This window comes from Leucopleurus acutus, assembly GCF_964270905.1.
Source record: "Leucopleurus acutus genome assembly, chromosome: 11".
Taxonomy (NCBI): Eukaryota; Metazoa; Chordata; class Mammalia; order Artiodactyla; family Delphinidae; genus Leucopleurus; species Leucopleurus acutus.
In genome coordinates this window covers 88224395-88242480 of record NC_139152.1, presented here as the reverse complement: position 1 = coordinate 88242480, position 18086 = coordinate 88224395, and the positions used below count along the sequence as shown (strand labels likewise).

Below are 18086 nucleotides of genomic sequence, written 5' to 3'. Positions count from 1 at the left end.
TGGTTCTCAGGCTGCCCTCACTCCCCACCCCGAGGAGGCAGCAGTTTCCTCCTCTGCGTCCCTCCGATGCTGGGTGTTCATAGCTCAGGGGGCACATCTGCCATCTTGCTTTGCAGTTTCTCACATGCATATGTCCGTTTGCAGCCTCCTCCCCTAGAGGACTCCATTTCCCATCTCCTGAGATAAATGCATACCTAATAAATACATACCTAAGGTTCACTTGGGTGAACCCAAGTGTTGAGGGGGAAGCAGAATGGGAAATACTGGCAGGGGGGTTCCCAGTGCCTGGAACACCCTGGGGGGAAGATCTGAGGGGAAATTTCTCAATTGCAGTGACCAGCGCACTTGACCCTGAGAGACAGGCTGAGACTTCACTCCCAAATTTGATCATATGGAGGTGTCCAAGTGACTGCTAATGACAACACCAAAGTCAAAAGGACAACTGTTTACACAAAACCTGCCTCTACACATACGGACCGTACCCCCAAAATAAGTTGCTCTGTGTAAGTGAGACAGTTAAGTACAGGGACTCTAGAGCCAGACTTCTCAGGGTCACATGCTGAATCACACATCTACTTACTGGCTGTTTGACCTTGGGCAAATTACCTAACTTCTCTGGGACTCAGTTTACCCTTGTATGAAATGGGGATAATAGTTTCTACCTCATAGAGTTGTTTGGGGGATTAGACAAGGTTGACATATGTCAAGTGCTTAGAACAGTGCCAGGTAATAGAAAGCACTATGTAAATGTTCGCTATTTTTATTAATTTTATTAAACATCTGTGAATGCTGCATTCATAATTAGATATAGCTAGACACTTCTAATATCTGTTAAAAAGAATTGTCTTTAATAAGCTTGGGTAATTTATGTGAGTATGATGTCATGTGTAGGCCAATTCTGATATTACCTTGTGTTTGTTTCAATTTACAGTTGTGTTGCTTTCTAAACATTTATTTCACTGCTTTTGCTGGAGAACTAGGGGTATCATTTTGGAAGTGTTTTTTCTCACCCTGACAAGCCTGGAGGCACCAGTAGCAGGAAGGAAAGGTTAAGGAAGAGCAGAAGGTCAGACCACTCTCCCCTCCCCCACTGCAGGTCCCCAGGCCACACGTGGTCAGTCCTGAGGTGGGGGGAGGGGAGGAGTTTTCAAATGGATGAGAGACTGTAGGTTTCAACTAGAGCACTGCACTGGACTTTAGTGTCTACAAGAGCACCTAAATTATTGAAAAGAGGCTTGTTTTTTGTTTTATTGGAGTATAAACTGCTTTACAGTATATTGGAGTATAACTGCTTTACAATGGCGTGTTAATTTCTGCTGTATAACAAAGTGAATCAGCTGTACATATACATATATCCCCATATCTCCTCCCTCTTGTGTCTCCCTCCCACCCTTCCTATCCCACCCCTCTAGGTGGTCACAAAGCACTGAGCTGATCTCCCTGTGCTATGTGGCCGCTTCCCACTAGCTATCTATTTTACGTTTGGTAGTGTCTATATGTCCATGCCACTCTCTCACTTCGTCCCAGCTCACCCTTCCCCCTCCCCGTGTCCTCAAGTCCATTCTCTACATCTGCTGAGGCGTGTTTTTATAATCAATAACCGAAAAGCTATTGAACCTGCCACAAAACCATCAGGGGTCAGGGAAGGGAGTTGGCCGTAACATGGTTGAGAAACAAAGCAAAGCCATTTTCTGTTTGCACGTCACCAAGGTGGGCCTGTTCCATACCCGTCACACTCGTGGGGGCTCCTCTGGGCTTCTCTAAGAATAAAAGCGTAACACGAGGCATTCAGAGAGCTGGTCAGAACTCTCCAGCATAAGGCCAGAGCCATAGGGTGAATCCTCAGTGGAGAAGCAAGAGCGGTGGGCAGTGGGAGGTCAGCTGGAGAGCACAGCCCTTCAGCCAGTGTGGACAGAGATCCAGGGGGTCTCCCCCCAGACCCACCACCGGACCCCTTTCCCCCAGCCTATGGACGACGATCACAGCACAGGACACTGATAGCTGGGAGGAGCCTTCAGAGAGCACCCGCTGGTCAAAAAGACTCCTGTTGCCTTTCCTCTAGATACCCTCCCCCTCTGTCCCCCTCCCCCGACCCTGGAGGAGTCAGAAGAGGAGAGAAAGAGTCCCCCCCTTCCCTTTCACAGAGCAAATTCGGAGGCATCGTTGGGGGAGGTCTGCCTTCCATGTGAGATGGAAGTTTTAAATTGGACAGAACTGGGCTTTTTCATAGCTGAGAATGAGTTTTAATGATCCAGCCAAGACTGATATGATGGCTGATGCTGTGGGATTGCCCTGCAATGCTGTCAGAGGGCAGAGCAGGAATGACGGACAGAGGACTCTGAAGGCAGCTCTTTAAAGTAAGTGAAAATACAACCAGTTTCCATCGGTACCTCAACAAGTTCATCCCTACTCAGTAAATGGACTAATGGAAAGTGGATACAATGCCAATTTTGTATGGTGACCATAAGGCTTAAGCAAACTGCCACATGTCAAACGATTCACGGTGTTCTTAGCAAACAGCAATAATGTAAATCATTCAGTCTTCAAATATCTGAAGATCTATTATGTGCCAGGCACTATTCTGGGGGCTAGGGATGCATAGTGAACAAAAAGGTCCTCATGGAGCTTCTGTTCTAGAAAAAGAGATGGACAAAACACAAGCAACTAAAAAATATATATGTTACATATTTATTAGTTACATGTATTGATAATTATATATTATATGTAATAAAATATATAGATAATACCACAATATATAGATAACTATACATATATATTAGTAACATCATATATATATAGTAGTTCAGACAGTGATAAGTGCTATAAAGAAAAATAAAGTATGGTAAGAAGATAGAGGAGTTAGAACGGAATGCAGCCAATTTTAGAAAATAGTGATTTCTTCCATTGATCGAGAACTTTACAGTTTTAAAAAACATCCTCATAAGCACTGTCTCATTTTATCCCTGGAGTAATCTGGGACACTTCCCATCTAAAGGTAAGGAAACGGGAGCTCAGAAAAGTGAAGTGACTCCAAGTTGGATGACCTTTCATCACCCCAGCCAACAGCAAAAGCAGGCACAAGAAGTCAGTTCAGCTAGCAGCCTCAGGACGCTCTGCAATTCCAAAATTAATTCCAGGACCCAAAGGCAATACATTACTGGAAGATGGTGCTTTCGGAGCTTGCCCACGGTGTTGGAGAGGGGATTTTTATTTCGGATCTTACTTGCAGCAAAGCGATCGCTGCCATCCACTTTACCAAGAACAGGATCCCAGCCAGGCGACATGGGGACAGCTTTACCACTGATGTCTGTTTCACCTCAGCCCACTTGCAAGCCAGGTGGGAGGACGACCACCAATCTAATTTTTCTCTAAAACCTAAGCTGAAATAGTGAACTTTGCCTGCTCTAAGCTAAAAGTTCAGAGATGAATCATAAGTTTGGACGGCTCGGCTCAAAGGAAGACTGTCCACGATTACACTCCAAGGTTTCACAGAACTAGTCCCTTTCTCTCAAGGAGGTGGCAGCTGCAGTGTGCCGGGAGCCCTCAGGAAGGGAAAATGTGTCTGGGATTTCAATTCAACAAGCTCAATGCGAAAACCCTCAGCAGGTACCTTCTGTCCTCCGTGGCTGGAAGGACAGCCCTGATTTCCAGTGTACTTGAAGTTGATGGCAAGGCAGCTGCAGAGAGCTTTTGCATTTGTGCTTTAATTTCAGTTAGAGTATTTCCTTGTTTTGGGACTGGAGATAAGACAGAGTTCAGATGCTTTTTTTTTTTTTAACATCTTTATTGGAGTATAATTGCTTTACAATGGTGTGTTCGTTTCTGCTTTATCACAAAGTGAATCAGCTATACATATACATATATCGCCATAGCCCCTCCCTCTTGCGTCTGCCTCCCACCCTCCCTAACCCATCCCTCTAGGTGGTCACAAAGCACCCAGCTGATCTCCCTGTGCTACGCGGCTGCTTCCCACTAGCTATCTGTTTTATGTTTGGTAGTGTATATATGTCCATGCCACTCTCTCACTTCGTCCCAGCTTACCCTTGGATGCCTTTTATTTATTTATTTATTTTTTGTGGTACGCGGGCCTCTCACTGTTGTGGCCTCTCCCATTGCGGAGCACAGGCTCCAGACGTGCAGGCTCAGTGGCCATGGCTCACGGGCCCAGCCGCTCTGTGGCATGTGGGATCCTCCCGGACCGGGGCACGAACCCGTGTCCCCTGCATCGGCAGTCGGACTCTCAACCACTGCGCCACCAGGGAAGCCCTTGGATGCCTTTTTAAATGACTATTTTGGAAGCACCTGGCACTGTAATTCTTCTTAGAGAGGAAACTTATTATCTGGGAAAATACTCTGAAAAACCATTTGGATTAAATGAGACTTGTGGGCATAGATGCCAGCAGGAAGCGAGGACTAGAGAATGGAGGAAATTTGGTGGAGGTTGTCCCAAGAAGGAAGGAGAGGGAGAGTGCAGGGGGCAGCAGGAGGCGGTAGAGGAGGACAGGAGAGGCAGCAGAGCAGAGAGGGCGGGACCGGCTGTGGGGAACTGGCAGGAGGGCCAGGGAGCGTTTTGGGATGGGGATGTCTGTTCCATGGGACCACGTTTGGGATGTAAACTACCGCTGCACACTTCAGTCTCCTAGGACGCTTTAGTCTACATGGATGCTTTCTGTGGACTGCCTTGTGCAAAGCAAAGAGGACCCCAAGTTTCATCCCTAGCTCATGAGGGTACAGAACAGGGCTGTCCACTAGAACTGTCTGTGGAGATGGAAATGTTTTATTTGCACTGTCCAATGTGGTAGCCTCTAGTTCCATGTGGCTACTGAGCATCTGAAATATGGCTAGTGTGACTGAGGAACTGAATTTTAATTTTGTTTAAGTTAAACAACTGGGTGTGGCCAGAGGCTACTGCACTGATAGCACAGGTGTGGGGAGAGGGGGTATATGCAGAAAGAGGAGTCCCAAGTCAAGGTGACCCTGAGGATGCAAACACCCTGGGACTTGCTGAAATCTTGGTGGCAGATTTGAGACTTGAAATAGGAATGGAACTGGGATGCTGGGAGGAGAGGAAGAGTTAAATCGATTTTACCTAGATCACAAGGTCAAGGAAACCCTGAGCTGACAACAGAGTTACAAAAGAATTTGAGAGAAAAAGGAATAGAAGGTCCTTACACAGGCAAATTGGAGTTTCTAGAAATGCTGAATTTTTTTGTTTTTTGGTTTTGTTTTTGTTTCAGAATCTACGTTAACAAATGGCTATCTGTATCTGTGCACAAGCATCTCATGGAAAATTCATAATAACAGTTGTAACGGCACATGGTAGGTGTTACTAAATATCTGAGCGACCAGATGACTGAGTGCACAGTACCCTACATCAGCCCGCCATCCTCTCGGGTGAATCTTGCAACATCCCAGGAAGAAGGCAGGGGTTAATTCCCATTTCACAGCTGAGAGGACTGAGTCTCAGAGAGGTTAAGTGATAAGTCCAGGAGAGCTAGGATTCTTGGTCTTTTGGTTCACCCAACCTGACTCTCCGTTTCGGCCTCTGGGAGGGAGCGTGTAGATGCAAGAGAATGTTCCAGGATCCCAGACACAGGACAGGGATGCACTCCTGCTGTGCTCTTCCTTCTCCCACTGCTGAGAGGCTCTCAGTGCCCCTCTCTAGACTGGGAGCCCCTCCACAGCAGGACCCATACCGGGATCCCTCAGAGTCTCCACTGCCTGACACAGTGCACGCCACACAGCCAGTCTCAGCCAACACTGCCCGGCTGAAGAAATGAATGAAAGAAACAGCAAAGGTGGTTTCGCCACTGATTTTTTTAAAAAATTCTTTTCACTTTGGAGAAGGAACATTAACCCATCACACAAGCATTTTTCCCTTCCTAAGTCACCACAGAGCATCTTCCCATGTACTGAGTGGAGCCAATTCTCAGCCACTCAGTTTCAGACTCTCCGGGGTGGTGGGCTCAGGGCTAACATTGCCCTTTGTTTTTTCTTGCTGATGATTTATCTGTTGAGGATCTGAAAAGTGAATTTCTGAAACATGGACCCCTTCCTGCCATCTCAGTCCTTGTGACGCTTGCACTCAGAAAACTGGTAAGGAATAGTGGTACAGGACAAGCTTGCCTATTTTTTATTAGCCGATGTGGAAAAATAGTTACACACAGGAAAGAGAAGCTAATAAAAGGAGAAAGAGTTTCGATGTATTGACTCAAATTAAATTGAATATTTTGGGGGTGTAAAAAAATCCAGATCTTTATCAAATAAACACGTGATGAGTCTTCAATTGATTTCCAATAGCCTTCCTTGGCCAGCTGAATATGAATGACCAATGGTGATGATTTTTTGTAGAGAGAGCCCTGAGTGTGGGATGTATTTTTAGCATAAGTGTATAGAGAACAGTCAGGCCTGCAGTGATATTACAAACAGTCCACCCCCAGCTGAGGACTCCCAGACCTCCAAGCTATGATACAAGGCCACTTCCCAGTTTCTCTAAGGCTCTCACGTTACCAAGCCAAGCAGTTTGCCTGTCCCAGGCTCACTGACGTATACATAACACACCTGCAAGTTCAATATTTGCCGCTCAGAGAAAAGAAGTTACTGTCTGCAAATTAAGTACCAAGGAAATTCAAGGTAGACATTCACTTTTACTTTACAACGTGTCTGAGTTGTTTGAAATATTTAATACTTTGGTATTACTCTGTTTTGGTATTTGGTTTGGTATTACTCTGTTAACAACTGTTTGAAATTTTTACAGCAAAGTAACCAACGTATTTACTTTGGTAACCTAAAAAAAAAAATTAAATGATTTAAAACATGATTAGGAACTGTGCATAAATTATTTAGAAGTAGGGAAGAAAAGGAAAAAGTCTGGTGAAGTTGGACTCACCTTTCCAAAGCTGGCAGCGTTGACGGGCTGGGTGTCATTCTTCTCACAGAAGTCCAGGTAATGCATGTAGAGGGCACTGCGAGGGATGCAGACCCCTTCTGCAATCTCATAGTTCTCCTCCAGCCTGGGGAAACAAAAGCCCAGTGAATAAACCCAAGAAAGAAGGATCTGTTCTTTCTAGTCCTCCTCCAGAGCTGGGCAGACCCGAGAAATAACTCTTTTCTTACAGATGGGAAAACCAAGGCCCACGAAGACAAAACAGTCTGCCTAAGGTCAGAAACGGAGTTAGCAGGTTAGCAGGATCAGACCCCTGGTCCCTTTGGGTATGACCTCAGGTCACTTTTCCGGTCCAAATTCCCAGTCCCTTTCCTCTGTGTTGTCATTGGCCTGACCACATTCTGGGTGAATCAGATTCCCCCAAACTCCAAAAAATGATAGAGGATATTGCAGGTGCCCCCCTCAGCCAAGCTGTGTAGCCATTCCTGATAGGTGTTAAAATCTTGGGGCTTCTTGGCTAACAAGAGCAGCAGAGTGAGATAGCCTGGGAAAACAAATGCCCCGGCACAGGCTGGACAGCTAGACGGCCACTAACCCACGGCTGAGGGAGGTTATATGACCACAGCAGGGAGTTGAACTGCTTGTTTCCTTTAGGCTCACCTTCCCTGCTGTACTGGGATTATATGATTCTACACCCATTATCTTCTTAATGACTATAGGTTAGGGTTTCAGGGTAGGAACTTTTCCATCTGGATTCAAATCCCAGCCTTACTACTTGCTGGCTTGGTGACCTCGGGTAAGTAAGTTACTTAACCTCAGCCCTCAGTTTCATTTTGGAGGTACTGACTGTAACCGCCTCTCAAGGTTGTCATGACAATCACATGTAACGTGTGACATGCATCAGCATGGGGCCTGGCACACGGTGAGAGCTTAGTAGGTGTTAGACCTCATTATCATCCACTTTTCTGCTCCATAAAACATTTTTGGGCACTCAAGATGTCCAGAATTTGTGCTTGATACTGGGAACATAAAAGTAAACTTGATACAGTTTTGTTTTTTTTTTCCCTCTTTAACCCAAACACCAGAATGTAGGCATCCAATCATCAAGTTCCCCCTCACCACCATGTCAGCCGTGAAGAAAACAGAAGACAACAAACAACACACTGGTGTTCATTGTGGATGTCAAGGCCAACAAGCACCAAATTAAACAGGCTGTGAAGAAGCTCTATGACATTGACATGGCTAAGGTCAACGCCCTGATCAGGCCTGACGGAGAGAAGAAGGCATATGTTTGACTGGCTCCTGACTATGAGGCTTTGGATGTTGCCAACAAAGTTGGGATCATCTACACTGAGTCCAGCTGGCTACTTCTAAATATAAAAGTTTTCACTGTTAAAAAGAAAAGAGGGCTTCCCTGGTGGCGCAGTGGTTGAGAGTCTGCCTGCCGATGCAGGGGACACGGGTTCGTGCCCCGGTCCAGGAAGATCCTACATGCTGCGGAGCGGCTGGGCCCGTGAGCCATGGCTGCTGGGCCTGCGCGTCCAGAGTCTGTGCTCCGCAACAGGAGAGGCCACAACAGTGAGAGGCCCGCGTACCGCACAAAAAAAAAAAAAAAAAAAAAAAAGAAAGAAAAGAATGTAGGCGTCCAAAAGAATCAGGCTCCTTTGTCATGGACACTTTGGAAGGTTAAACATCTCTTCCAACAAAACTGCTGGGGCACGTGACAGTTTGGGGACTTCTCTTTGGGCCCCACTGCCTTCAGAGTGTGGGGCACACACTGTTCAATAAACTCACCAATAGAAAATATTTCTCCTCTGACTGTGAACTGGATATTAGGAAACAACCCCAAGTCATTTGGAACCAAGTTTGAGGGCTAAAGTGACTGGAATAACCTTTTTCTCCCAACTGTTTTTCTAGGGGTTCAAAAATAAGGCATGATGCTAAAACAATGAATTGAATGTCCTCAAGTGGCTTCTAACTTTCTCTGAGGGCACTTGCCAAAGAAGTGGTCCAGCGCTGTTGTAACTGAAGTGGAATGAGGACACGGCCTCCCGAGGTGCCCACTTGAAAGGGCAGTGCTCATTCGGCTCATTGCAACATGTGGTTGAAAGAAAATCAGTTCAATCATTTCATATCCAAACCCCACGGGTGACACAGAGGACCAAGCAACCCGAGGAACGCTCGGACAAATGAAGATGCCTGTGCTGAGCCATCCCAGGTAGTCGCACCCACTCCCCCCTCTTCTGGGAAGGGGAACACTGAGTAACGCCTGACAATTTTTATAAGTGTGCCAGGAAATAGTTTATGCAATCCCTTCTAGGCAGCCTAATTCCTTGAGGCTGGGGTGGTGTCTGATTCACTTCTGCATTTTTAAAGTCCAACAGACTCCGTGGCACACAGCAGGTATTCAGTAAATGTTTGATGGATAGATTGTGTCAGTCATATATTCATTCAACAAATATTTACTGATCTCTTATCACCCAACAGGTGCTGGGGATACCATGGTGTGCAAGATAGCCCTTGTTTGCGCATGGAGAACAGATTAATGGTGGACAGGTGGATAAAGACACAGGTAATCTTCAATTCAACAAATATTTATTGAGTGCCAGGCAGTGTTCTAGACTTTAAGGAAACAGTGGTGAACAAAACAAAGGCCCTGTCCTGAAAGGGCTTACATTCTATGTGTCCCCAACATTGAAACTCTAAATGTATTTCCCTGTGGGAAAATGGTTTCACATAGAGATTAGGTTTCTTAGGACTGTCCTAAGCCTCGGGGCTGGTGTGAATGGGGATCAGCTGTCTAGTTTAGCCTGGACCCCTAAATGCCATTCACAGTATTGTTTCCCTATAAAAGTGAGTTCAAAGGTCCAAATAACCAGCTTATGCACAAACTCGTGGGGGTCACCTGAAAAATGCAGCTTTCACAAAATGGGGTCTCACAAACATTCTTTGTTTGGCCTGAACAGTGTTGGCCCAACTTCTAAAATTCAGGACATTTCACATAAGAATCTGGATTTCTGGCTTCTTTTGAAAAGGCTGAGATCTGGCAACACTGGGCCCATATTCCCGCGTGACAGTTGGGCAGAGTTACATGTGCCCTCGGGTTGGCCAGAGTCCTCACTCCTCCCTATTTTTCTTACACCCAATCTATTTTCTGTTCCTTGTCTGCCTCCTGTAGGCTCTTGTGTTGACATAAGACACAATCTATGCCCTAGTTCACTTTGCAGTTTATTGTGGGGAGAATAATGCACAGAAATAAGAATATTTAAATACTACAAACTCCCAACCACAGGTGCAGAGGAATGTGGGAAGACAGAGAGATTACTGTGTAGATGGGAACAGATGATTAAGGTTTCATGATGAACTGGAATTAGAACTTTGTAACAACAACAACAGCTAGCATCTGTTGAGCTCTTACTAGGTGCCAGGCATGGGGTATACATTATCTCACAATAACCATTTGATGCCCATATTTTAGATGAGGAAACTGAGGCACAGAGAGCGAAATTCATTTGCCCATGGTCATGCAGCTGGTAAATGGGAGAGTTTGTCTCACTGTGAACCACTGTGGTATTCTGCCATGGGAGACGGAGGGGGTTCCAGGCAAGGAGAACAGCAAGGCTAAGAGACAAATGTGGCTCGAGCTTTGGATGATGGAGACACTGGTCTGAGTGGAGAAGAGGGCTTGTAATGGAGTATCTGAAAGGAAAGAACCATGGGGGAGGGGCATGCCACATAAGAGAATATGGCTTGGCCTAAGAGTTTAGCAACCTCCAGAGTTGAAGAGTTACTATGAAAGTCTTATTTTCAGAAGGTAATGGAGTGTTACTCAGACAGGATTGAAAAAAATATTCAGAGACAGGAAGACCCGAGTGTTTCCAGGATGCTGTAGGAATAATAATAATGTAATCAAATACAATAGAATACTGCTCAGCCATAAGAAGGAATGAAATAATGCCATTTTCAGCAACATAGATGGACCTAGAGATTATCATACTAAGTGAAGTAAGTCAGAAAGAGAAAGACAAATATCATATGATACCACTTATATGTGGAATCTAAAATATTATACAAATTAACTTATTTACAAAACAGACTCACAGACATAGAAAACTTATGGTTAACCAAAGGGGTAAGGGGGTGAGGGACAGATAAATTAGGAGTTTGGGATTAGCAGATGCTAACTACTATACATAAAGTAGATAAAGAAGAAGGTCCTACTGTATAGCACAGGGAACTACATTCAATATCCTGTAACAAATCATAATGAAAAAATGTGAAAACTAATATATATGTAACTGAATCACTTTGCTGTACACCAGAAACTAACACAACATTGTCAATCAACTATACTTCAATTTTAGAATGTAATCAACAACAGGAACTAGCATTAATTTAAAGTTTAATATGTTGTATTTGCCAGCAATGGATTGAGACTAAAAGAACGTTTAAAGAAAACAAAAACAGAAAAACCCCCAAGTCTCGTAGGTTTCCTCTTAGACGACTGAGAGTGCCACTAAGCAATTTCCTTAGAAAGCTTAACTTCAGCTCTTTAGGCTACTGCGTTGTGGGATATTTTCCAGTTTAATTCATAGACAAGAACAATCTGGGAAGCTGGAACTTTGTGCATAACCAGCTGTGTGCTTTTTGCTTATATTTACTAATGATTTTCTAAAATTGATTTTGGCCAGAAAAATCCATGGACACATTCAACAAACATGCATTTCAAACCATTCAGAATTCATCTTATAAAAAGCATATGGGGCTTCCCTGGTGGCGCAGTGGTTGAGAGTCCGCCTGCTGATGCAGGGGACGCGGGTTCGTGCCCCAGTCCGGGAAGATCCCACATGCCGCGGAGTGGCTGGGCCCGTGAGCCATAGCCGCTGAGCCTGCGCGTCCGGAGCCTGTGCTCCGCAATGGGAGAGGCCACAGCAGTGAGAGGCCCGCGTACCGCAAAAAAAAAAAAAAAAAAAAAAAAAAAAAAGCATATGATCCTTTAAATTATAGGGAGCCAGTTAAGTTTTTAAAGCATAGGAGTGCCAGGATCAAATTTATTCTCTGGAAAGGTCACCTTGGCACCTCTATGGTGAGCGGACAAGGAGTACTAGTGAAGACTGGCACATAGTGGCTGACTAGGTAGTATTTGTAGAATGAATGAGTGAATGAACGAACAAATGAGATCGGTTTGGAGCCACGTTAATAGTCAGGGCAGGAAATGATGGAGCACGGATTGAAGGAGTGGCTGTCAGGGCAGAGATAACCCCTAGGCTGTGGGTCTCATGCTGCCAGATGTGAGGAGGGTGGGAGCAACCAAGGAAGCCCTCAAGTTCATAACTGGGTTGAATGGGTGCGAAGGGGCTCCATCCCCACGATTAAGAAAAGCTGAGGAGGTGAGTTACAGGGGCAGGAATAATGCTTCCAAATGTTGTGCTAAAGGGCATGGGGTTCCCAGATAAATTCCTGGCTCCCCCCTCACTGGTTACTTTACTTAAGCCGCCTGTGCCTCAGTTTCTATTTGTTGTTTGTATGGTTCGTTTGCTCACTAAATCTGGTCAAGAAATCAGGATTAAATACAAGGTCAAGTTTAAAATACATCCCATTAAATGAATCCATAGCGGCAACAAACTATCCATGTTTGAATCGTACGGGTGTAAGTCACAGTTCACACAGGCTGAGCTAATTAAGCAGGTACCTGCCAAAGGCCAGAGCCTTCTAAATAACTATATTCTTATCCACGTTTTGTTTCTCTTACTGGAGCTTCTTTGCCTCAAGGTATCTAGGTGGCTTATGACTGTGAAGCATTTTAATGAGCTCTGTGAGTGAAGACACGTAATTGGAGTTAAGGGCAACTTTGATGCTTGATGAGTTTCTACAGGAATAGCATCATGACACCTTTCCCCAAACCTTACAAACTCCAGAGGGTCCGTGCATGTACCGAAGTTGCTAATTGAAATGCCAGCTTCCTGACCAAGGCATGGCAGAAAGGCAGTTAATTATTTCTCTTCATATCTGATGAAATTTCCCCTTTTCCTCCTCACTTTTACAGGACATCATTAGTCTGACATGGTGAACAATACTCCATTATACCTGGATATATTTTTTTTAATGATCACCAAAACATTCTCCACGTCTTCCATTTTCTGATCTTCTATTTAACAACCTGATCATATTTGAATTGAGCCTATCCTATTATGGAGAGATAATGACCTCGGTCCACTAGCCAACATGAGTCATTATCTGCAGTATACATTTTTAAAAGACCTCCTCACAAGGTTTCAGCATGCAGCATCCGGGGGCACATGGTGGAAGCTTCGTATTAGCGCTTTACGGTGAAGAGCAGATGTCCCAGTGCGTAGCATAATTTCTCCCTCTGCTCTCATTTTAAACTTATGTTTTCTTCTATGTTCACGTGGGCTTTCAGTCCAGCCTCCACTTCTCGAGTCCTTGTAGACATGTCTGGGACAGAAACTTTTTTCTTCTATTTTACCCAAAGAAAAGAAAATAGGATTTTTTTTTTTTTTTACTTGCTAAACATCATAATTTATTACTGAGGTTATCAGAGAGATCTGAGACTGCAAAATATGTGAGAAAAAAAATCTGGCCAAACAATCAGAGCCAGACAATAGTCTAAACCCTTCAGTGGCTCCCCTCTGCCTCTCACAGAAGTTCAAATTCCTTACCTTGGCACCCAAGGCCCCCTGTCTCTCTGACCCTGACTACTTCTCCTTCTCCAGGCTTCTCTGGCCTCACTCCCCTACACATACACTTCTCTCCAGCCGGCGGGACTGTCTGCTGTTCCTCAAACATATCTTGCCACGCTCCCCGCTACGGTACACGTTCCCTGGCCTTCCCACCATGGGAGGGGACCCCCTCTGCTGGGCCTCACCCTTCAAGGCTCAGCTCAAATTTCTCTTCCACCAAACTGTGCTTAATTTCCACCCAGCCCCAACTGCTGATCACTCCTTAATCATTTCTTCCTTGACAAATTCACATATTCATTCATTTGATAACATGTAGAGTGCTGAGTTATGTCTGTAGATGAAAACACCTTGACTGAGCAGACACATCTTCTCCTCCTAGAGCTCTCACCGCCTCCTGGGGATTTCCACAGCTCTTCCGAACAGCTTCACTGAGAGACAGCGGTTTTACAGTCAGGGATCACTGAGTCTGAATCTTCCTCCACCACTTGCAAGCACTACGGTCTCAGGTGTATTACCTGAGCTCTCAGACTCTTGCTTCCTTCATCTGTAAAATGAGGGAAATGATACCCAACACCCATCTCCCAAGGTTGCTGAGAGGGTTAAACAAGAATCCAAGCACAGCCCTCAGCCCTCCAGCTGGCATATGCACATCACTCAACGGAGGGTAACTGTTGGTATCATTCTATATTAGCGTAGAATATTCAGGTAACACTTCACATCTTAGACTGAAAGTCCTTTGAAGGCAGGGACCAAACCACACTTCTATTGATGCCAGCATAGTTCCTAGCACTGTGACCTGAACACGGTCAGTAACAGTGTGGAAGGAAGAAGGCGGGGCGGGGGTGTGTGTGTGTGGCAAGGGCTGGGGGCAAGGAAGGAAAGCAGGCTTTTGCACAGATCAAAAAAAACGTTTAAAAAAATCTTAACACCTGGGGGGTTAAAGGAAAAGCCTGTTTATATTAACAGATCTGATTTATATTTTCAAGCGCCTACTCTTGTGCCAGAGATGTTCATATTTGCTATCACTACTCCCACAAATGGGTAACTTTATCTCCATGACCTGGAGGAAGAAATGGAGTGTTGGGGAGGCTAAGTGACTTGCCCCAAACTACTTGGCTGGGAAAAGCCCGCCTTGGAGTATGAACTCCGGGACGATGCTTCTAAAGCTCTCACTCTGTGCTAGGGACTGACATCCATGTGCTCAGTGAGCCAGCATTACCTATTGAGCACCTACTATGCGCCAGGCACCGCAGAATACAGCAGTGAACGAGAAGACGCAATCCCCACCATCGCCTTTAGGAAGCCGACAGTTTCTCAGAAGGAAGATGGGAACCAAGGAGAGACCACCACCAGATGATAAATAAGTACAAAATGGTGGCATTTGGCTCATGTGGGCTCGGATTCTACAGAAAGCCAAAACAAATAAACAAAACCCACCCAATCTGCTTTATTAAACTGCAACAATTAAGCCCACAGTTTGCTGCTGGGTAGACAAACACGAGTTCAGGTGGGTCCCTGGTGTTTCTCCTGGGACCTCGCCGGCCCCGCCTCCCCTTGCTTGAGGGCCTTCTTATAAGGAGTCAGGCATCTCCCCCACGTGGGTGGAGTGAGACTGGGACCATCTGCTGTGTTGAGTTGCCCTCTTCCAATAGGGGTAATAATCCTGCCTCCTCCACCCGGTTTTCGTGAGATCCAGTGAGCTCAGCCAGCAACATCAGCTGGGGTAAGCCTGGCACACCAGGGGTATTGGCTCAACCTGTAAGTTTGGTCCCTGCTCAGCCATGGACTGAGTCAGGGATTTATTTCTGCCATTGTAATGACTCAACTGGACCAGAATCTATAGTAATCTAATCCAAATCTCGTGCTTTGCCTACAAGCTACCAAACTGGTGCTCCAGAAAGGCCTGGGATTAGCCAGCTTCTAACATCCCTCTGTTCACTTTTTGATTAATCAAGTCCTTTTCTTTTTTTCTTTTTCTTTTTTTTTTTTTTTTGGACAAAAACTAGGCAGTACAGTAGCAGAGTGTCACAAGTTCTGTGCTGCTGCTAACCCACCTGTCGGGGCCTACGCTACAGGTTGGCAGCCAGAGCGCTGGTGGCCCCGAATGGCAGTGGAGGGGATTTTGGCACCATCCTCTACCATAAACCACCCCCTTCAATCTTCCCTTTCCATCTCTTCCCTGCCTCTACTCATCTCCACTTCACCGTTACAAATAGGGCTGCAAAGAACATCTTCATATGTGTCCCCCTGCACACCTGGGGGAGTGTTTCTCCATGTCAGTATCCAGGAATGGATGTACATATTACAATGTTAATGGGATGCAAAATTGCCCATTCACATGGCTTTACCATTTTATACCTTCACTCACAGCACAAACTATTTTCTAAAAATAAGAACCTAGCTCTACAACATAGCATCTCATTCTCTGAGACATTTACACCCTTCCCGTTGTCCTGCTTAAGCTACCTTTCTCCATCTCTGGCTGAGGACTTCTAGCGGGACATAGTCACACCTATTGGCACTGTATGTCACTTCTGGTTACATTCAGAGCTAAAAATGTTTAGCCTCCTTTTCTGGAGTGAGGTGGACTAACTCATACTATGAAAGCAAATCAGGTTATGCCACCGTTGAATAAAGAATTAAATCAGAAATGGGTGCACAACGTCAGGTATTGGTGACATCCCATGGGTCTGGCCTAGCAGCTGTGGCTGGGTCTAAAACGTCACCGTACTTCTTTGGCACAGTACCCAGCCCAATTTTCTACCTCTGGCCTCCGAGAACATTTTAAAGAGAAACACCGAATTTATTTTGTTTCATATTGATTTGAAATATTGAAAGCCTAGCAATCACCCAAGCCTCATTTTTATTTTTTCAAAAGAAAGGAAAATGTCTCCCACGAAAGTGACAGTTTGGTCTTCAATCCTCTTCCTTTGGGGAAGGGCCTCCCTTTCCCTGGAAATTGCAGACAGGGAAGTGTCTCCCCCCTGATGGCACACAGGAGCTCAGAGTGACACTGGCAACAAGAGAGGTGTGTGAGAGGGCGGGGCAGTGGAGGTGGACACGTGCTGGCAGCGAGTAGGCCAGGACAGCAGACAGGCTGCTTTCCCTGCCGAAATCCTCTTTGTGAATAGAGGTTATTGTGTGGCCAGGATTCCAGCAGGGCTCACCATCCCCAGTGGGTTGGGCTTTACTAACCTCATGACCAAGGATGCTGGAAAGTGTTTGGCGGAAGGCATTTGACAATATTTGCCTGTTTTCTGCTGGGAACTGCCTCCAGATCACGTGGCCCTGCTTATTTTCAGCTGCTTGGCTGTTGTATTATTTGTTCTTAGAGTGGGGAAGGTCTCTAGGGTGATGGGGAGGGGCTCTCGGCAAGGTGGGAGAAGGCAGAGAGGCAAATAGCTCCTAAACCAATTCCAGGAACAAGCCAAGCGTCCCGGGAGAACTGGGCACTCTCAGGCCAGTGGCTACCACCTTGGCGGTGAGGCCAAGGTCCTTTCCTGGGGCTGCCTGCTACCCCTGGAGAGAGGGGACAACGTGAAGGATACAGACGCCTCGGAGGATGAGATGCCGTGTTGCGGAGCTAGGTTCCCATTTTTTAAAAAACAGCTTTTGTATACTTCGGCTGAATATAAAATGGTAAGGCCATCAGAGTGGGCAATTTCGCAATCCTGTTAACATTTTCTGTGCGCCCAGCACTTCCACTGCCTGATACCCAAACAGAAGAAACACTTCAGCAGGTGTGTGAGGGGACATATGTAGATGTTCTTTGGGACTTTACGTGTAAAGGCAAAGATGAGATTTGGACACAACCTAAATGTAGGTCAAAGAGGGAAATGGCGAACTGAATTCTGCCGCTGTCTTACATGAAATTCTGTGCAGCAGTCAAAATGAGGTTGTTCTCTGGGGACTAATCTGGGTATAGCGTCAGGGTATTCGACTAAGGAGAGAAAGCAAGCTGTGGATCAAGACAGTGTGACAGGTTGTGGAACAATATTTTTAGTGTTCTATGTCTGTATTCTTTTTATAAAGGAGAAAATACTAAATAAAAAAAACCACAATTCAGAAACTTCTATCAGTACATATGCATGTAAATGCATAAGAAAGGGACAGTAAAAAAAAAAAATATATATATATATACACACACACACACGCATGTATACACACCCACACACATACATATTTCTCACTGGTAACAGCGCTGCTCTGGAGGAGGTGGACTTTAACCTTACCTGTAATGTTTTCGTTTTAAAATAAGGAAATGCATTTTGCGTAAATAAAATAAAATTTAAATGTAAATGTGTATTTGTTGAATTTATTTGCACCTTGCCTTTTTCTAAAAAGCTAACAAAATAAACACAAAAAGAAGAAAATTAGACAGAGGAAAGAGATTAAAAAGTATATAGGGCTTCCCTGGTGGCACAGTGGTTGAGAGTCTGCCTGCTGATGCAGGGGACACAGGTTTGTGCCCCGGTCCAGGAAGATCCCACATGCCGCGG

At 45.3% G+C, this 18086-nt stretch overlaps 1 protein-coding gene across 1 annotated transcript in view; it reads right to left on the bottom strand.

The window, feature by feature from the left end:
• Positions 1-18086, bottom strand: part of RFX4 (regulatory factor X4) — a gene marked incomplete at both ends in the record, with an annotated part of 165097 nt that overhangs the window by 85371 nt on the left and 61640 nt on the right. Inside the window, one exon of the mRNA XM_082850840.1 lies at positions 6890-7013. Coding sequence (XP_082706966.1) covers positions 6890-7013 — 124 coding nt within the window. The remainder of the gene's footprint in view (positions 1-6889; positions 7014-18086) is intronic.